This window comes from Sarcophilus harrisii, chromosome 4 (genome assembly GCF_902635505.1).
Source record: "Sarcophilus harrisii chromosome 4, mSarHar1.11, whole genome shotgun sequence".
Taxonomy (NCBI): domain Eukaryota; kingdom Metazoa; phylum Chordata; class Mammalia; order Dasyuromorphia; family Dasyuridae; genus Sarcophilus; species Sarcophilus harrisii.
In genome coordinates this window covers 41,334,660-41,356,927 of record NC_045429.1, presented here as the reverse complement: position 1 = coordinate 41,356,927, position 22,268 = coordinate 41,334,660, and the positions used below count along the sequence as shown (strand labels likewise).

The 22,268-nt window shown below is 36.6% G+C and overlaps 2 protein-coding genes across 2 annotated transcripts in view; one reads left to right on the top strand and one right to left on the bottom strand.

Annotated features, from left to right (window-relative positions):
- Nucleotides 1-2,411, bottom strand: part of LOC100917431 (uricase) — a 40,693-nt gene extending 38,282 nt beyond the window's left edge. The window contains exon 1 of the mRNA XM_023501722.2: nt 2,312-2,411. Within this exon, the coding sequence (XP_023357490.1) occupies nt 2,312-2,338 (27 nt within the window). The 5' untranslated portion in view covers nt 2,339-2,411. The remainder of the gene's footprint in view (nt 1-2,311) is intronic.
- Nucleotides 2,412-3,247: 836 nt separating this feature from the next.
- Nucleotides 3,248-21,702, top strand: DNASE2B (deoxyribonuclease 2 beta). Its single transcript, XM_003767349.3, has 6 exons — nt 3,248-3,534; nt 7,578-7,755; nt 13,365-13,446; nt 15,447-15,608; nt 19,207-19,404; nt 20,460-21,702. The coding sequence occupies exons 1-6, from the start codon at nt 3,422-3,424 to the stop codon at nt 20,795-20,797; spliced, it is 1,071 nt and encodes a 356-aa protein (XP_003767397.1). The 5' UTR covers nt 3,248-3,421; the 3' UTR covers nt 20,798-21,702.
- The last annotated feature ends 566 nt before the right edge of the window (nt 21,703-22,268 follow it).

The following is a 22,268-nucleotide window of genomic DNA, read 5'->3' as shown; positions in this document are numbered from 1 at the left end:
AAAATGTGTGTTTAAATTATGACCTTAAATAAAAGTAGATAAATGAAGCAACATGAAAAAAAGGGCAATATAACAGGGCATAAGCAATAGAATGACAGTTATTCTTGATATTAGTGTGAGTAAAGAGTTGGTTGACTGGAAGTCATATGCTCTGGCTTTCTACTTCTTTCATAAGAACTTTTCCTAGTTTACTATAATTAAGTAAGGACCCATAAACACATTGTTTATTTTTCTAAAATACATCAAGTTGGTCAGGAGACAGAATATTTTGCCAAAGTTTTGTTTCCCAGATTTCAAAAAAAAAAAAAAAAAAAGGCAGAATTGAAAGAAGAAAGGAAAGTCCCTATCATTCAAAATTCCATAGAGAAGTTAAATCCTTTAAATTCACTTATGAAACTTCTACTCACCTTCAAAATATTCTATTGTTAATAGTAAAATCTAAAGCAATTTTGAATTTATGCTTGATTTCTTTAATCACTAAATGCCTCTTTCACCTTACCATTTCAGCATTGTAGTTGCTTAATTACTATTGTTGACTGACTGATTAGATTCTGCTTGGCCACAGAGGGCAAAAGTAGAAGGAATTAATGAAAGTTGTAAAGAATCACATTTGAGTTGAATGGAAGGGAAATTTTCCAATAATCATTTGGTCAAAATATCTACCTCAGGAAACATGGGTTTTGTGCAATTTTTAAGAGAAAGCTGAATGACTACTTGCCAATGACATTGTAGAAGGGACTCCTGGTCGGATATGGCTTTGACCAGATGGCTGCTGAGGTCTTTGATCTAGTCAGCAATAGTTAGAAACAAGGATTTAATGGAAACACTTCACACTTCAATACTCTAAGTATCCATAATTTCAAAAGTATGGATATAACCTCGACTGATATAAACCCACAAGTCCTCTAGGCTTTCATCTTTCACTTTTCAACGTTTTGCATTTTGGTTTGCAACCTCACCACTCAACTGAAACTGTTTTTTTAAAATTACCAATAATCTCTCCAATGCTAAAACTGATGTCTTTGTCTAAATTCTTACTCTTTTTCTCCTCACTAAAGCAGTTGACATCCCCTCATCTTGGATAATCCTTTCTCCTCTGGTTTTTGTGGCACTGCTCTTTCTTGCTTGTCCAACTGGTCCTTCACAATATCCTTTGCTGGACCATCATCCATACCCAACTCCCTAAATATGAATGTTCCCCTCAAGATTCTGACTTGAATTGGATTGACTAGAGCTGATTATTTCATTAACGTCTCTGGCCCCCAAAATTCCCCCATATGATACTTGAGCCAACATTGCTCTTTTGGCAATCTTTTAACTAGTAACCAAACATAGAAAAGGAACAAAATTCCCAGTAAATATACTATACCAATATAGATATTATATATTCTAGAATTGGAAGATATATAAACAATGAGGCTAAAAGAATTAAAATCAGTTTAATATTTGCCAGAATAAACAGATAATGTGAGAATGTGATAGTCATATTCATTAAAAAACAACAAAACAAAAAAAAACAACAACTGTGCTTCCTAATTCTAGCAATTTTCAGTGATCTCAGGAGGCATTAACAAATGCTCAAAAATGCTTTGAAAACCAAAATAATATTTAATTAATTTAATTTTAAAAAATAAACACCACATCAATAATGTAGTTCCTTTTAAAAAGACCAAAGAGCATCATGAAATGAAATTAAACATAAAGAATAACAATTTCAAAAAGATTGAGAGTCACTGAAATTTTGGAATGTGCTCTAACCATATTAGACTTATCCCTTTGGGACTTATAGGGAAGACTCATGGACCCCATGGGTTTGGAAAATGATGCAACTGGGAAAGAAAATGCTAGCTATTGTTTGCAGGGTCTAGTTTGAGCCAAAACCATAGGAGTTTGCCTGACTAAAGTACCTTTTTCAGCAGCCTTCAAAGGAAAGCAAGCTTGAGATCATAAAATCATACCTTGTCCTAAAGGTATCCTAGAAAGCTAAGACAACTCTTTGTACCCTCAGTGCCCAATACAAATTCAGTTACAGATTGATGCCAAAAGTCCTAGTTGGTCTAGATTCAAAAATGGTTCTAATCCTCAGTGATTCTAATTTCGACCCATATCCCCAATACTGGCTCAGAACCAAACCCACCTCCTGAATGGGATGTGAGATTGAGATTTTATTATTCCCTATATTTTTTCTCTCTAACCCAAACTTCTGATGGAAAATCACTCTTTGAAAACCATTATATTTAAGGCAATGATTTCTATGTGTTTGCACTTTTTCTCTTCCCTCATTCCCTCAAAGTAATAAGATAATTCTCACCTTTTCATACTCATGATGATGGGACATTTTCACTTAGTCCTCAGATTCTGTTTCAGGAATGATAAGACTGAATACCTTGGACAAAACACCTATTGGTGTTTTTTTTTTTATTATTATTTCCAGGAAAAGATAGAAGGTCAACATTGTTTACTTGTTCCCTATCATAACTGATTGGCTATCTCCATTTTTTTAAGCTAAAACTACACTTTGAATGGCTAAATCTGGGAGGTGGAGAGGAAATGTCAATATCACTGATGATCAAATTTAATGTGATCTTTAACTCTTTCCTTTATGGTCAGAGAAGCAGTTGCCTCAAATAAATGGCCATTTACTTCTAGAAGAGAAAAAGACATGTGGTTTTTCTTAGATTAATTATTTAATTATCTCCACTACTTTAGAGAGGTAGTGTTACATAGCATATAGAAAGCTGCAATTAGAATCAGAAAGAAAAAGGTGTAAGTCTTGTCTTTGACTCATACCTCAGACAAGACATTTTACTTCTCAAGGCCCTGTACTCTTTTTTTTTTCCCTCAGAAAATAAGTTTCAGAAAAGTTATTGGTTGCATTTGTTAGGGAGTTTCCTCATTAAGAAGTTTCCTACCCCAATGAAATCTTCCCTACCCCCTTGAAATGACCATTTTACATCTGGTGAAGCATCTGTATGTCTATTTATGCATATTATATCTCTCATAAAAAAGAAGTTCAAACTATTTTGGGAATAGGAAGGTGAGAGAAGAATCAGGAAAGAAATATTGACTCAATATAGATTTCCTGGCTTAAAAGGCTCTCTCTCCATCCTCCACGTGGTAGAAAAATTTGCCCTCAAGGGTTAACTATATTTCCCCTCTTGTCCAAGCTTTTTGATGACTTTTCAAGGTAGGTAAACAACCCAGGAAAATTACAGCCTAAGTCACTTTGACTGTACTTGTTGGGGGAAATCACATAATTCTCCTAGATCTAGCCCATTCTGAAAGGGCAGGGATCCTGGACTGCGTGACAAAACTGAATCAAAAAGTAGAGCTAGATCTTAGAAGAAATACATTTTAGACATCCAGTCATTTCTTTAAAAGTTGTCCTTTCTGGCATTTTTCCGGAGGAGGCAGACAGAAAATGACAGTGAGATTATTAAGCGTGAGCTTCACTGTGCTCTTTTTGAGCTCCTGTGTGCCCCCAGGGGCAGCTCAAATTTCTTGCAGAAATGAAGATGGTGATGCTGTAGATTGGTAGGTAAAGAAAATTCATTGACTAGCTTTTGCAAAAAAAAAAAAAAAAAATGCACTGGGCTGATTGGCAGATGAAATGGTTGACTGTGGAATTCTTGGGGTCCCTTCTCTCTTCTTCCTCCCTTCCTCTACCCTACCCTCCAAAGGACAAAGGGTTTACCTGAATGAACTTTTTGTACATTGAACAGGAATGAATGGGAAAAGGAAAAAATTGCTTTCTCTGGACACAGAAAATCTAATATAAGACCAACTTTACAACTTATGAACCTAGTCTACACCTCTCAGAAGTGGATTAAAAAGTGTAATGAGATGTCCAGCTAGTTGTATTAAGATTTTGCTTATTTTCTCAGCAAAGTCCATTCAATCTCCCATTCAGAAGTCTGAGGAAGGTAGAAAAAAAATTAGTTTTCCTTTCAACATGGAAAATTGACTTTTCCCAGGAAGAAGGAAAAATCAACATTATGGCCTAGATGCTAGAGCATTATTTGAATAACCTTGGTCTATAAGAGTGCCTGCTGCCGCTGAATGACAAGTCATTGATATCAGATGACGTTCCAAGGTGATAGGATATAGCATTGCTTAGTTCAGATTGCAAAATCATCAAGAGGGAAGCTCTGATCACTTTTTGAATCTCTCTAATTGAGAACAAACAGGTTTATGATTCAAAGAATAATAGATTGGAGTTCAAAGGTTCCTTAGAAAATATTGAGACTAGTTCTTTCATTTTTTTTACTGATGAAGAACTAAGGCCAACAAAAATTATACAAGGTTAAACAGATTGTAAATATACAAGGTAACATTTGAACCTAGATAATTATTTTAAATAATGTATATAAAGCACCTTGAAAGTCTTATTTAAATATTAGTTATTATTATTATTCAAAATAAATTCATTAAGTGCCAACAATATACCAGATACTTTACTAGCTATTAGAGTTGTGCTAAAATAAGGGTTCTTAATCTGGTGTCCATGCTGTGTTTTTTTATTATTTCTAATAACTTGGTAACTGTTCCAATCAATTTGGTTTCCTTTATTATTCTATGTACATTATTCTATACATTTAAACCATGATTCTGAGTAGTCCCTAGGCTTCATCAGACCAGAAAGCAAACAAAAAAATTTAGAATTCCTGGACTAGAAGACTCCTAAAGACTTTTCCAACTCTGCATTTGTGATCCTGACTCTTGGCCCATCATTTTTTTAACAGTCCCATATTCCTGCCCATGATTTCTGCAAAGTGACACTAATTTAAATTTCACCTTTTTCAATCCCAATGGTTCTCACAAAGCAAAGATACAAAAGTTTCTCCCTTGGTTAAATGCACAACAGATAAATGTTCAAGGATGAGATCTCATGAAAACTGCTTTCAGGGTCTTTTTCCCTTTAGGGGAAGCTCTGCTTAAACAATATATATTACAGAAAGATGTCATTTACTAGACTAATGGAATCAACAGGCAATAAAGTTGGGGGGTGGGGTGTGACAAAAACTTCATTTCTTCTCCTCTTCTGTCTCTGGTTCTCAACTTTCCTAAACTCAATACCACTTGGTTCCAATTTCAGTAAAACATGGGGAATTTCCAGATTCCCACCTACCTAGATTATTAGTTACAATATCATGGATTTAGAACAGGCAAGAACCTTGAGTAACCTGAACCCCAGGAAGGCTTTGCCCAAGTAACAGAAGTGTGATTTGACTTTGGAACGAGTGTTTTGACCTCAAATCTGGTGTTCTTTCCATTGAACTGTTTATCTTGAAAAAGCTATATTTTAGGGTGAAGGTGGAGAGAGTTTCAGAAATATTTCCAAAATGAAAAGTAATCCTCTTCCCTTTGAATCCATAGGTTCTTTTGGAAGTTTCATTCTTTAGGCATAGGAATGAAGGCTTCCTGGTAGACCTTGAAGTAGATCTTTGAGCATTTGCATTTACTTGTTTTACTCTGGGCAATGTTGCAAGGTACAGAGATTTACCTCCAATAGGGGTTCATAGCTTTTGTGTGTCATAGATCCTTTTGGAAGTCTGGAAAAGCCTATAGAATCCTTCCCAGAATACTGTTTTCCAATGAAAAAAACAAAATACAAAGGAAACCAATGATATTCAATAGTTACCAAAAGAAAAAATTTTTTTAAACTCATGGAACCCAGGTTAAACATTCTTGTTAGATTCATGCAGTGAGTTTTCTCAGTTGCCAAGGAACTCAACATTCAGGCACAGTGACTTTAGAATTAGGTCAGAAGGCTGTTTTTCTCAGGTCCTATAGTCTTCCTTACCTCCAGGGAGGAGGAGATATATTTCATACACTCTAGTTAACCTCAGGACGGCAGACGAGCTGGGTATGGTTTTGAAGTAGAGAAATGATAGATTACAGACATAGTGTGGGAAAGCCAACATATTTTATATCTTCTGATGAGATAATTATAGGGTCCTATCCTCCCCATTGCTAAAAGAGACCTTAGCATCTAGAAAGAATGTTGATTATTTCTATCCTTTTGGTAGAAAACTTCAAATAATTGAAGCTCCATTTTTCATTTACAATCATATGTTGGTCAGATGAGATAAAATAATTTTATAAAATCAAATATTTTATAAATATTTGTTATTATTTTATTCTGGTGAACTCAGCAAATAAATTCCAATAGAATGGATGCACCATGAACTGATGCTAAGTGAAGAGAGTAGAACCAAGAGAACATCGCACACAACAAGATTATGCAATGATCAATTTTGATGGACATGATTCTTTTCAACAATGAGGTGGTCCAGCCCAGTTCCAATAGACTTGTGATCAAGAGAGTCATCTGCACCCAGAAAGAGGACTGTGGGGACTGAGTGTGGATCATAACATCATATTTCCATCTTTTTTGCTGTTATTTGCTTGCTTTTTGTTTTCTCTCTCATTTTTCCCCCTTTTTGATCTGATTTTTCTTGTGCAGAATGATAATTGTGAGAATATATATAGAAGAATTACACATTTAACATAAAATAGATTACTTGCTGACTAGGAGAGGGGGTGGGAGGAAGGGAGGGAGAAAACATTTGGAACACAAGATTTTGCAAGAGTAAATGTTGGAAACTATCTTTGCATACATTTTGAAAATAAAAAGCTATTATTTAAAAGAAGAAGAATGGGAGCACCATTGCAGACCAAAGTGTTGCCCACAATAATGTACATGACATTGATCCATAAAAAGTTAAGAATATTTTTTACAAATGTCTCTATAACAAACACTGAGGAGATCTACATGGAATTAAAAGCTTTCAAAATATAGAGACCTACAAAAGGGATCAAAATCATGTCTAAATAGGATGACATACTTATCAATCTTGTTGACTTGCCTGCTACTAGAGAGGTACCATGGATGTTTTCAGTGAATTTATAGAAGATGTATTTATATTATTGTTGTCATTGAGCCATTGACTCTTTGGGATTAAGTATTATATGCAATAATTATAATAACATCTAGAACATATAACTTTTAAGATTTATAGAGAGTGATGTAGTGATTAGAGTACCAGGCCTGGAGTCAGGAAAACTTATCTTCCCAAGTTCAAATCTGGCCTCACATACTTGCTTGTTGTGTGACCGTAGGCAAATCATTTAACTGTTTGCCTCAGTTTTCTTTTCTGTGAAATGACCTGAAGAAGGAAATGGCAAATCCCTCTAATATTTCCAAGGAAATCCTCAATGGAGTCACCAAGAGTCAGAAACGACTGTAAACTTATTTGAAGCATCTTAAGTTGACCCTCAAAACAACCCTGTGAAGTAAATGCTATTACTCTGCTCCACTTTTCAGAAGAGGAAGCTGAGTTAGGGAGAGATTAAATTATTTGCCCAAGATCCTTTCAGTTAGAATTTACAACAATATTTGAACTCAAATTCCAGTACTCTATCCATTATTTCATCCTGCCTCTTCTACCAAATGAAAGATTCAGATGAAGTGCTCTAAGAAAATTTGGGAATAGTAGAATATTTCTAATTTCAGGGAAGAAGGGATCATAGAGGAAGGGGGCATTTGAGTATTTTTGGATACTTTTCTTTGGCAGGTTTGTGTTTTACAAGCTACCTCAGAACAGAAAACAGAAAAGTGAAAGAAGTAGATTTGAGTACATGTACCTGGACACGACCATGAAAAGCTGGCAGAGAAGCAAGAGTCTAGTCAATATGACCCAGAGTGTCTTAGGAAGAACATTAGAGCAGCTTTATGAAGCATGGGAAGCCAAGGTAAGCCCAACTTGAACATGATCTTACAAATGATGATGATGATGAAAGAGAAATCCAGACTAATACCATTGGAGTTTGGGATCAGTCATTCATTCATCTTTTTTATGTGCCAGACACTGGGCCAGGGGGTGGAGATGGAGATGAAAGCACACCGTATCTTCAGAGGGCTTGCAATCCATTCTCTGGCGAAGGAGGTAGTAGGTGAGCAGGTGTGGGAGTCCTATAGCACAGGAAAGTGGATGGAGGGGCATCGGACCCCTAGATCCACCATCTTCTCATTTTACAAATGAGGAAACTGCACCTCAGAAAAGTTCTGCTATTTGCCCAAGAAAATCAGAATAGGAAATAGTGTGGACTAGACTGTAAACATCAAAATCAGTTTAAGTCAGAGCTACACACTTGGCAGATGACTGGCAGGGACGAGGATACTTCTTGAGACCACAGTAATTCAAGACCTTAAGGACCAGGTTGCTATGCTCTATAGCAAGACTAAACAGGTCAGTGGCATCCCTAAGCCTGGCTTGAGACAATTCTCTGCTGGCAAAACTATTACTACTCACTCTATATTTGCTATGTGATATATTTTTTTTCTGATAGAAACAGAAGAAAAAAAAATACCCCTTAAATGCAAATATAAATCTACTGAGCCTCCATCAATAAAACTTGAACCATAGATTGTTTTTTCATTAGTGGCAATGACATTGGACTTTCTCATTCAGTAACCATCTCTAGGTCACTCTCTTATATAGAAACTATTTGATATAGTGTATAAGTGCAGAACTTGTCAGGACTATCTGAATTTGAATCCTCCCTCAGACACCTACTATCCATGTCAACCTGAACAAGTCGCTTAACTTCTATTAGTCTCAGTTTCACTATCTGTGAACTGGAGATAATAATAGCACCTATCTCCTAGAATTTTTATGAAGATAAAATGAGATAAAAATTGGAAGGTACTTAGCATTGTGCCTTGCTCATAATGAATACTATATAAATGTTAGTAATTATTATTGCATATTACATCCCTTAAAGCACTATATAAATGCTAGCTATTGTTAACTATGTATTCAAGGCAGTGAGATAATGAATTGTAGAAATGAATGAGCCAGATTGCCCAGAATGGAGATTGATTTTGTCACCTGAGATTTGTACCCATCATGCTCTAATCATGTGTTAGCACAACAAGGCCCTGCCCAGGCAGGGCAGCAACTTCACTCTATTACTCTGGATGCAACAGCTTCTCTCTTCACATGCTCTGATGATCTACACCAGTACATAAGAACATGACTGGCAGGACATTCAGAGATAGTTTTTGAGCCAAACCTTCATGACCTTGATTTTGTAGAAGTTTTGGAGGATGGGACCATGAAGATTTTGTTGTGACAGAGTAGCTGGGCTGCTACATCCAGGTATTTCTGAACCTCATTCTTTCTGTGTCTCAGATCTGTGTACCACCCATTATGTATGTGTTTTCCAGGGGAAACTTTGGACACTATGTTGGCTTGGAAAGAGAATTGATTTTGATAGCATTTGATCTTGGCTCTGATACAAGTTAAACAACCAGGAAGAATCATGTCACATGATTTCTCTTAGGCGTAACTTCCTTATTTGTAAAATGGGAATAATCATATTTTAACTTACTTTATAAAATTTTGAGGAATGCACTTTGTAAACCTAAAAGGGTTTATATCAGTGGCAATCTCTCTCCATATATATGTAAACATACACATACACACACACACACACACACACACACATATATATCGTATTGGCTTCATGTATATATATATATATATATATATATATATATATATACATGAAGCCAACTTGATTTAATGAATAGAGATCTAGCTTCAATCTGAAAGACTCAAATTATATTATGGGTGCCTTTTGTGTATATAGACAGCTGCTTAGGATCTTTCCAACTCTCAAATACTGAGATTCCTAGATTTGGGGTTCAAGTTTTACCTCTGAAACTAACTAAACCCATGAACACAACATTAGGAAAGTCTCTTTAAAAAAGAAAAAGAAAATGAAATAGTCCTTGCCAAATTGACATTCTCTATCTAGACAGGAGTTCTTAAGTTGGGATCTATACGTTTTTAAAAAAATAATTTGATATCTTTATTTCCATATAATTGGTTTCTTTTGTAACATTGTGATTTGTATTTTATTTTATCATTTAAAAACATTATCTTCAGAAGGGATTGATAGCCTTTGTCAGAGAGGTCAATGACACACAAAAAGATTAAAACCTCCCTGTTCTAGACACTTGTGTATAAACTCTTTGGACATAGGTGGTTAATTCTTAAGTCAAGCTGCTGCCCCAGTGTGGCCTGCCTCCAAATGTTCCTATTCACCATCTGCTGCTCAGTGACAAAAGCCTGGCCTCTAACCAGATATGAGGAAGCTAACCACAAGTCAACTGCAATCCAGTGACACACAATCATATGATCTGGTATTAGGAACATGGAACTCTGCCTCAGCATCCTACTGCCAATGCACAAAAAGCCACCACAAAATACAAAATATGAAGAAAATATCCATGTCCACTGAGGATATTGTGCTCTATGTGAGTTTGATCAATTCATTTGAGTCTTACCTGCCACCAGGATAGTCTTTTGAATCTAGGATATCAAACCTGGGTTCTTAATTGTGGAATCCTTCCTCTTGGGCCTTTAGATCAACAAAAAGAAGGAAGATCCTCCATTCCAAGTTTCTTGAATTTCCACACCAAATGTAACTTATCATGAGCCTTTAGCACCATAAAATACTTGAAATAGAGAAATAAATGATGATAATCCTTATGCTTACTATATCTTTGATCCTCATGGCCCTAGGCTTATAGCCAAAAGGGACATTAAAGATCATCTTGTTCAATTATCTTTCATTTTACAAATAAAGTGAAAGTGGCTTACCCAAGATCATACAGGTAATGTGTCTAAGGTTTCTTGACTGAGTCCAACATTCTGCTCTTTGTGCAATGTTGCATTCACTTTAAAAAAATGTTTATTGAATTTAATTGCATAAGAGATAACTGTGGGGTAAACAATTCAAGTTGTGAATAAATCAGTCAATAAACACTTTTAAGCATCTATTATGTGCCACACACTAATTTAGATGAAATCATCTCTATCTTCAAAAAGATTACATTCTCTCATGAAGACCCCCCAAACTTCTGTATTAGTCTGCTTTGTCAAGATGGATCTTTCCTAAGGCAGGGATTCTTGACCTGTGATCTGTGACCTTTTAAAAATATTTTGATGACTGTATTTCTGTAAAATTGGCTTCCTTCCTTTACAATCTTTTGTATTTTATTTGTGGTTTTAAAAATATGATGTTGAGAAGAGGCCCATGAGAAGAGTGCCAGAAGGATCCTTGACACAAAAGAGGATAAAATCCCCTGCTCTAATGAAAGACAGAAGTTGGATTTTGTAAAGAAATTAAATTGTTCTAATAGAATTGGGTGACAATTGCATCCTTCCTGCCTCCCTCCCTCCTTCACAAGAAAGCAGGGCTTTTAGTCATTGTTCTTTTGACTCATTAGGTGGGGAGCTGCCCATAAGGAAAATTTATGGAAATGATCTTTGTTAGTCATATCTAAAAAGCACATGTCAGTGCCCACCTGAAAGTCAGTGCTGTTTGAAACAGAATAAAATATATAGATATGTGATAAAAACATAACAAGAAACAGTCTTCAAAATCACAGCCTCACGAACTTAGCCTTAGAGACTCCCCTGGATGTTTTGAGAATGCAATGGTATTTATTTAATGGATATGTTCGTGCAAAAAAAAAGAAAGAAAGAAAGAAAGAAATGTTATGCATACAATTTTACTGTTTTCCAGGTAGAAAATATCAAGCTAAAAAAGGTAATAAGCCAATGAAAAATGAATCGAAGAGAGAGTTTAGGAGAAATGCTCCTATCTCCAAGGGGTTCCATCCAGTGTCTATATTGACAACCATCACCCAAAGGAAAGGTCCTCTTTACCATTCCCTAAATGATTGCAATGGCCCCCTAACAAGATACAGAACCATCCTCTCTTTTATATTTCAGCAATTGAATTTTTACCCATCTTTTAAAGCTCAATTTGAATGCAACCTATTCCCTGAAATAGTCACCATCATCCTTCTTGAAGCACCCTCATTTAGTAGGGCTATCTCATGAGAAATCCATAGGAATCAGCCTGAGCAGGGAGCATGGTATGGCTTTGCATTCTGGGGTGGCAGCTTCTGGCTCTACTCCATTCATCCTCTTTGGGATGATCCAACTTAGACACATTACTTGCATAATCTTGGGCAAGTACTTCCTCTTTTGGTCCTCAGTTTGTTTATTTGTAAAATAAAAGAATTGGACTCGATGATCTTTAAGGTCCCTTATAGCTATAATCCTATGGCCATAAGGACCAAAAATAGGCTAGGCAAAGTATTATCATCATCATCATTTTATATCTTTAGATCCAATATTTTATGATCCTAAGGGCACATGATAAGCTACATTTGGTGTGGAAATTCAGAAGTGTATCACTTCTCTAATATATTTGTGATACAATTCAGTTATTTAGTGATTCTACTAATCTTATCCTCCTACTAAACTGTAACTTAAAGGAAAGCAAGAATTATTCCCCTTCCTATCTACCAGCCTCTAATACAGTGCTCTAAACACCTCAACTTCCTACAAGAAATGGATAAGGCAATGATCTCTTAAGTCAATCATCAAGGATATGAGTCTTGTTGAGTATGGAAAATCCACTGTGGAGACAATGAGATGGTGTGATGGATAGAGTGCTTGTATTAAATTTAGAAAGAACTGAGTTGAAGTCCTGTCTTATATACTTTCTAATTTTGGGTCTCCAAGCAAGCTACTTAATCTCTGGCTGCATCAGTTTCCTCATCTGTAAAGTAAGATTGATTTGCTAGCTCTCAGGGACCCTTCCAGTTCTATAGCTATGATCTTTTCCTTTTCTCCCTACTTGTTCTGTGTGCTTTTTTCCCTTCTCATATATTAAACGTTGATTTATGTGCTGTTATATCTCACCTTTTCCAGCAGAATGTAAGGTCCTTGAGAGCAAGAACTACTTTTTGTACTGACTTTGTATCTTCATTACTTAGTATAGTGCCTGGCATGTAGCAAATATTTAATAAATGCTTGTGAGATCTGAGTTGGACTGGACTCAGCACAATGTCTAGCACATAGTAGGCACTTTATAAATATGATTGAATGATTGGTTATTGATGGATTAAAGGGAGGAACTATTTTTGCCTTTTCTTTCTATCCCAGGCATCTAGCACAGCAATTGGCCAATAGCAAGCCCTTAGAAAATGCTTGGTGATTTATTAACTCCAAGCCCAGCACAGCCCTCACTGTCCTAAGTTTTCACCCTCAACTATAGCAAGGTCATGCAATGGTAGAAACAGGATGGCTCCCTTTGGCCTTCTCTGGAAGACTGTAAAAAGCTCTTATTGCTACAAAAGCTGCCTCTTAAGGGAAAATATGAAATCTCTAGAGTGTTCAGGAAAACTCTGCATTCTACACCATAGAGGTAGCAAAGCTGGCTGCAGTGTCATGTAAGATTGACTGTCTCTTAAAAAATGTAATGTGTTCCCACAGAACAATAGCACTGCCTACCTGATATATAATGACAAAGTCCCTCACTCTATGGATTACAACTGGAAGCAAGGGCATGCAAAAGGTATGACATTATCTCCACACTGATATCTTCTGTCAGAGAGGAAGTTCCCTCATGAACTTATTTATTTATCCTTTGAGATTCATAGAACACTGTTGAGATTCATAGAATACTGTCCCCCTGAGAACTCAAAAGACCTTTATCCCCCCTCCTGGGGGGATAAAGCAACACCTGCCCTATTGGGGAGGGGAAGCAAGAAGGGGGGTGAGACAGGGGATCAAATGGGGAGACCCTACTCCCAGGTGCAATGACATGTGTGTTAAGAGTTGATGATACCTGGCAAGGCAGCACCTTCCATTAAGGGGGAGGTTTTCATACTGGGAGGCAGGCATCTGGCCAAGCATTTTCCATTTCAACATAAGCCCCAAGAGACATTTAGAACTATAAAGAATCTCAGAGGTCATACAGTCCCAGCCCTACATTTTACAGGAAACTGAGGTCAGCAAGAAACAGCACATGGAAGAACCATCTCCAAATCTGGCCCCCTTTCCACTGCCCTATGTGGTCTTTTATCGTCAGTCTATTTCCACCCAGAGTCTGCAGGATCACAAAATGTGAGAGTGGGAAGAAACCTTAGCAGTCATCTAGTCCAAATGGTACCCAAAGGAAATCTTTGCTATAACATACCCAACAAGAAGCCAACTGGTCTTTGTGTAGTCTCCCAAAGAGGGAGAACCCACTCCCCTCCTAAAGCAGATCATTTAATCTTTGGACAGTTCTAATTATTAGAAAGATTTCTCTAACAGTGAACCTAAATTTTCTTCTTTGTAACTTCCACCCATAACTCTTCATTCCACCCTCTAGGACCAAGCAAGACAAGTCTCATCTGTTTTCCATATGGCAGAACTCACCATATTTGAAGATAGCCATCATATTCCCCCTGAGTCTTCTCCAAACTAAACATCCCTAATGTTTTCACCTCTTTTGATGACATGGACTCAAAACCCTTCATCAGCCAGCTTGCTTTCTTGTTTTACTCTTTTTCTTCCTGTAAATGTACATCCTCTGAAATTGAGTTACTGGTATACAAGTAGGCAGGCTTCCATTATTCTATTAAAGCAAACATGAATGCATTATGATTGTTTGCACATTTCGTTGTGAGAGTAATAACTCAAATCACATAAAAGAAACCACTGACATGTACTTATTAACACAGAAGGGCTTTTACACACTTCTGTAGAAAGCTTTATGTCTCATAAGACTAAGGAAAACGATCCATATTCTCCTTTCTCGGATTTTTCTTATTTTCTTTCTAGAGATTTTATGTACAGATAATTCACTTAGATGGAGTACTTAGTACTGCTCCCCACTTGCCTTTTGTGTCTCTTTTTGTGTCTTGACACAATTGGGCAACTCCCCCTACCATACATATGAGCTTAATTATCTTTAGGTACAAAGACATAGACACAAATTACTCAGGAGCCTTTTCTCTCCACCTAATTTTCCTTTGGAAACACATTATTTTTGGGTTTTTCTCAGGCTTTTGGAAAGAGTTGGGTGGGGAAGACACTTGCTTAAGCTTCCTTTCCTTCTTTAACGAGGTCAAATTCCAAGTTAGCAAACTGTATTAGGCCAAAACAAACCCTCCCCGTGGTTTAACATGGGAACCCTTTTAACTCTTCTTAGGGAGGCTGGCTGGCCTTCCTTCTCTGGAGTGGCTATCCATCTAAGTTATAGGCAAAGTAATTCAAGCTTGGATTATTATTATTTTTTTTTTTTTGAAACCTGCAAACATATCACATGATGTTTTTTGACAGTGCTAAAAGAAAGGAAGGAGTACTTATTGTCCCAATGAACCATTAGCCTAAAATAAAGCTGGTTCATGATCAGCTTGAATTTTACAGCTTTGGAGTATGTTTTTGAAAGAAAGAGAGACCAAAACCTAGAGACTCAGAGAAGTAGAGATAGAACCAGGCTTTCAAAGGCAGAAAGAGAGAGAGAGAGAGAAAGAGAGAATGAACTTGGGTTTTCTAATTTATCTCTATTAACCTTATCTTTGACAGGTTTCTTGCTTTGGGATAAATCACAGGGATTCTGGCTGATTCACTCAATTCCCCAGTTTCCTCCTTATCCTGAAGAAGGCTATAGCTATCCATCTACTGGGGAAAGATATGGACAAATTGGTATCTGCATAACTTACAACTACAGTCAATTTGTAGAAATAGGTAATATGGGATATGGTGGGTTCTGATGAAGATAAGGTACTTCTCTGTGATAAGTTTTCATCCAACTGGTTCAAGTGTGTTGTTCTCCAGGGGAAATTATCTTTGTAATCTTATGCTAGTCAGGCTCTAAGGAAAAGAAAAAGAAAATATGACCTGCCTAGGAACCTCGGGCCCTAAGTTCTTCTTTAATGAGTTAATACAACTGGGAAGTGTTACTTTCCTTCCACTAAGGGATCCTGAAATCATATGAAAAGAATCTGCCATTGACTTCTGCTCCTAAAAATAACATCTTGAGGGGAAATAATAGGGGGAAAAAGAATGGAGAAATTTAAAGGAGAAAAGTGAGTAGGATGCATGATAAAATGTCTCTCTTCCATACAAGCTTATATAATCATCTGAGTATCTCTTAATATTTTAGAAAAAGAACTAGACTTGGAGGAAGCATAAAATCCTAGAAAGAGTAATGACTTAGAAGTCTAAGAGACATGAGTTCAAATCTCATTTCAATTAGTAAGTCAATTGTCCAAGATTTTTTATACAGTAAGAAATCAAGAAATCAAGATTTAAACTCAAAATTCTGGCTCCAGAGCCAAAAAATGACCCATCCCATAAACCTATGACATGTCTCTTGTTTTCTGTGATTAAAAAAAAAAAATCAGAAATTACATCAGCTCAATAATTATAATTCCAAATTCTTTCAGTATCCAAATTTAGCTAAGTTAGATTCTAATTCTCTTATTAGATATTCACTTACTAGACACCTTAATGTTAAAATGTTAATATTATTAGGCAATTGTCTCATAAATCTAGATGGCATTACCAAATTATTATCTATTTTGGGCTTCTTCATTTTCTTCCCCAAACCAGTCTTTCTGAGATTAAAATCATTATATTTTCAAAAAAAAAAAAATCAGTAAGTCAAACATTTACCAAACATTATGTGTCAAATAAAAACAAAAGAAAACAAAACAAAAACAGAAACAGAAGCTAAAAGAAATCTGATTCCCTGCCTTCAAGGAACTTACATGCTAATGGAGGAAAACAACACATAAAAGGAAGCTGGAAATAAGGTGGGTGGTGGTAGCATAGTCGGGGTAAGAGAAGTCCAAAGTATGTCTCTGTTGCTTATTTATTATGCAACCATGGGGAAGTCACTCAAACTGTCCAAATTTCAGTTTCAACATCTGTAAAATGGGGAGAATAAAATCTGGAGTAACTCTTTAGTGGGATTGTTCTTGAAGATCAAATAACCTAATGAATATATAATGTACTATAAATCTTAAAGCATTAGAAGGGTTCATTATTATTGTGATATTGGACATATAATCTAAATTCTCAGAGCTTTAGCACCTTTTCTTTAAAATGAAGCAGCTGATATGATGGATAGAGTGCTGGTGTTGGAGTTAGGTTTTGATATGGGTTCAAATTCTGCCTCTTATGCTAACAGCATTTGGGTAAGTCATTTAATGTCTCCGTGCAGAGGCCTGTAGAGCTTCCAGACCTTTGGAATGCATTCCTTCTGACCTTTCTGAGGGGAACTAGTTTACATTGTTGACTTTTGCTTCTCTTAGAGAAGAGGGATGTGGCAATGGGTATGTTCTGCCAGCATGCTGACTGGCATGCCAGCCCTTCCTCAGTCTGTGCCAACTTTAAGTGTGAGGGATTCCAATCTCATCTATTGAGTCATTGATGAGTTGTGATCTGTGCTGGTGAGAAGAGTCTCCGTGTGAGGGAGCTTTCCACAATAACAAAATCATAGATTCTTTTGTGTCTTTATGTGTCCATAAAAATGAGAATGTTGGATTATGTTATTTCTAGGATATTTTCACTGTCACAAATACAATGATTCTTTCACTATCTTGATGTCTTAGCTGCCTCCTTTATAGATGTTCCAGAAGCCTCCTTAGAGACATCTAAAGAAAATCATTCTATTTATAATCAATCTATTCATGTATCCATCATTTATCTCTATCATCTATTTCCATCATCTATCTCTACCATCTCAATGTCTCTCTCTACTATCTCTCCCTCCCTTTCTTCTTCCTTATTCTTTCCTTATTCCTTCCTCCCTCCTTCTATCTCCCTCTTTTCCTTTCTCTCTCTCTCTTCCTCTCTCTGTCTCTCTATGTTTGTATCTGTCTGTCTGATCTCTCTGTGTCTTTGTCTGTCTCTCTCTGCCTCTTTGTCTCTCTGGCTCACTGTTATGTCTGTCTCTGTGTCTGTCTCTCTTTGTCTGAATCTGTCTGTCTCTCTGTCTCTGTTTCTGCCTTTCTCCATTTCTTTTTGTCTGAATGTGTCTCTGTGTGTTCATGTGTATGTCATTTTCTGTCTCTCTCTGTCTCTCCCTCTCTCTGCTGTCCCAACCCTCACATACAAGTAGGGAATTCTGCAGAGCAATGTGGTGTGTTGTATGGGAGATGCACAGGTTGCCAAATGTAGACTGCTAGATTTAGTTCGAGGTACTGGGCTTGAACCCCAGCTGTTCTATCCACTTAGCTGTGTAAACCTGGACAAGTAATTTTACCTCTTTGGCCTCTGTTCTCTCATCTGTAAAAAGAAAAGAATTCTAAACACTCTCACAGCTCTAATTCTATGGACCCAGAATATCAGGGTTTTATTCCCTTGGAATTCCTTTGGAGTTTTTTTGAATTTTTAAATTTCTGTAGCTGATGCTACAGTGATTCCTGCTTAGTTTCTGCAATAATAAAGTAAAATCATGCTGAAAGCTTGCTATTCCCTTGTTTCCTCCTGTTAATTAACATAACAAAAAACAGAAGTGAGAAGAGACTTATCTTGAGTGGTTAGATGTATAAACAGGATGAGAATGCCTCTTCTACAATAATAAAACTAGCATTTATATTTCATTTTATTGGTTACAAAGTACTTTACATATATTATTTTATTTGAGGTCAGTATCATGACCATGTTACAAAGAAACTCACAGCAGGAGTTCTCCATGGTCTTTAGCCAGAAGTATATGAGGCAGGAAAAAAATTCAGCTTTTTCCTATATTTTATCTTCTGTCTCCAAGTGTTGCAGTGGAAAGGGCATTGGATTTGGAGAAAACCTGAATTTAAATTTCAGCTTTGCCTTTTGGACAAATCCATTTATGGACTTCACTTTCCATAGCTGTAAGTGGATAGAATGTCCAGTCAGGGAGATCTGACTTCAAATCTCACCTCATACTTTTACTGTGTGACTCTGACTTAATCCTGCTTGCCTCAGTTTCCTTATCTGCCAAATGAGGAAAAGACAAATCACTCCAGTATCTTTTTCAAGAAAATCCCAAATGAGGTCACAAAAAGTTAGACAACAAAGACCAACAATAACTAAAGTTCCCTCATACATCTAAATCCTATATTTTAAAATTTCCTTCGCTGACAATGGCTTCTAATCAATCTCTCTTCTGTGTCATTTAGGCTCAATTAGTCTCATCAAAACTAATCAGTTCTTTAATTGGATTAGATAAGGAATTCCATCTGATGGTTACTGAGAAGAGGAGGTAGAAAAAAGAACTAAAGGTCAAATAAATTGGCCTTTTAAAATTCATGACAAGATTTGTTCTCAATGCCATTTTTTTGTCTATTATCCTGCCCAGATTCTCAGCTGTTAAGTTGCATTCCGAATGTCTATAGCTGCTTTATACCTGCCATCTTTCACCCAGAACTCACCTATCTACCCAAAATGTGTGCCCACTCCCAGCTCCCCAGGATTCCTCACCGACGCCTTTCCAGACTTCAGTCCATCCAAGGCCAAAACTTCTTCCACTTTGCAAAATCACCTTATTTTGTGGACGGTAAGAAAAAATGATCACAGAAAGATCTACAATAGCTTTGGCAGGTTAAATTCATTTGGGTTGGGTCAGAGATCTAATAAGCTTCTTAAAGTGAAGGAGCAAATAGGCAGGGAGATGGGATGGAACTAGAGGGACCAAGAAATTGTACTTTGGAGCATCTGACCTGAATCTCCTCATTGGAAGATTTTTATCCAGAACAAAAGATTTCAGGTTCATCTTGAATCACTTTGTTGGTATTGATATCTCCCCATGTCCCATATTTTCTATGCTGACATTTATGACATTTCTTGCTGAAATACAAAGGCAGAAAATAAAACAGTCTGTGCCCTCAAGGAGTTTCTATCTCACTGGGGAACTCCAACACACAAAGTAGAAACAAGAGAAATACAAAATAATTTCAATGAGGAGATAGAGCACAAGCAATTAGAAAACTGAAGATAGACCTTGTTCCTGGCAAATAGTAGGTAATAAATGTTAGTTGACTAAGACAGGAGATGACTATCTGAAGTAAGAATTGGCAGGAACTCAATAAGCAAATGTTTTACCTTATCAGAATATTTGTTCTCTCTCCAGCAAGCAGTCTATTGTGCAATAACTACTCTCAAAGAGGTACAGAGACAATTAGGTGCCAAAATGGAAAGAACACTAGTACCGGAGTGAGATATGAGCTCAAATCCAACCTCAGATACTTACTAGCTGTGTGACCCTGGCCAACCTCTCTCTGCCTCACTTTCCTCATCTTTAGAGCAAGGATAAAAATACACCTACTTCCCTGGGTTATTATGAGGATAAAATGAGATAACATTTGTAAGGCACCTGGAAAATCTTAGAATACTATGATTACTTTTTTTTGGAGCAGGAGCATTGCCCTCTTTTCCCTTTTCTTATGAACCCAATAGGATTTTAGCCACATTATGTGAACTGTATATCAGAGAAAGGAGTGTTAAGAAAATTGTCCTATTCTTTATTTGCTGTCTATGAAATTATTCCTTAGGTTATTATCTAAGGTCAGAAATATCAATTTCTTTTCCTTTTTTTTTTTTCTTATAACTCAGATATCTTTGTGTCTTGGATGGCTCAACAGTTGCAGACCAGTTTGCTTGTAGAAACTTGGCAACCTAAGCTTCCATCAAATTGTTCTCTTTCATACCATGTCTATAATATCAAGAGAATTAGAATTCCAGGACAGTCTCCTTTTAGCTCCTACTATGATCATGCCAAATGGTGTGTTTCCCAAAGATACCACAGGAAACACTGGACATGCATTGGAGATCTGAACCGCAGCCCGTTCCAGACTCGAAGAGGAGGAGGATTCCTTTGTACTCAAAATAAGCACATCTATCTTGCATTCCGAAGCTTGATTCTGCACTATCAAAACTGCAATCACTCTTAATCAGAGGTAACTGTTAGAGGAATGGGAATTCTTACTGTCCTTATGATTTATCCATACCTTATACCCTAAGAGTCTAGGAGGATATCTCTTGATTATAAAACCTTCAACTAAAATATTATTTTCTTAATACTTCGAACACATCCCTTTCCAAGAAAACAGAGCTCATTGTGCTATTTTATATTATTATGTGGAATTTAAATTGTAGGAAAAATAATTCACCATGAGAAGAAGTCAACTCTCAATGATTCAACTGATCATCCAGTGGTCTGATTGACTAGATCCTTTGATTGCTTTTTGGGATAATTCATTTCTCATTGATGTCTTTACCTGAAGATGGATAGGTAAATAGGAAGGACCCAATATCCACGGTCTAGAAAAACCTATCTTCTCCATTGCTAACTCAATTATCCAAAGGACAAATACTCTTCTTGATCTGAGTCCCTGAGTTTCAGTCCTTAAAACCATCCTGAATCTATCAAGAATTCTCCAATGTTTTGGCCTCATTGGTACTCTCTTACACAATCTATTAAGTCCTGAAGCAAAATTTATCAGTTAGACTTTTTGGCCAGTTCATCCCTCAATGAAGAATCATGTGACTCATCAGTAGAACTCAGCCTTGTTGTCCAGGCTAACAAGCTACTCTTAGATTTGACCCTTCTCATCTTTACTCTTTGGCTGCTTATCACCAACAAAGAGGAAAGTTTAGTGGAAAGAATAAAGGAATTGAGAGGCGATAAGCAGTGCAGTGGTTAGAACACTGGGCTTGGACATAGGGAGACCTGAGCTCTACTCTCGCCTCAGACACACTGACTGACTGATCCTGGATAACTTACACTCTGCTACTGTTTCCTTATGTGCAAAATAAGAATTTTAACACCCCCTGCCTTTAGGAGTTGTTATGAGAATAAAATATGATGCTATTGTTCTTTTTTTTTTTTTTTTTGACAAGGTAATTAAGGTTAAGTGACTTGTGCAAAGTCACATAGCTAGTATATATATGAAGCATTAAGTATCTGAAGCTGAATTTGAACTCAGGTTCTCCTGATTTCAGGGCTGGTGCTCTATCCACTGGGATATCTAGTTGCCCCCAATATACTATTATAAAAGACCTTTCAAAACTTAAAAGGCTATAGAAATGCTGGCTATTATAAATGGAAGTTATGCCCCATTTAGGATCTGTGTGGTTTTATACAAACTACTTGTTTTTTATTTGTAAAATGATGGCATTGTGCTAGATGAAAGCTCTAAATTTCTAATTGTATGAACTTACTGTATAGTACTACATTTTTGCTACCCTCTTTTTAATTCCTCCTAATAACTAAATTTGGCTGGCAGACATGACCAGGGACCACTGGAAATTGGATTCTTTTCCTTTGTCTTTAGTGTGACTGTTTAGTTTTGAGGGTACTTCTTCCATGATTACAAACAAGAATTCATGAATATTTTAAAGTAGCATTTGTTTTCATCTTCT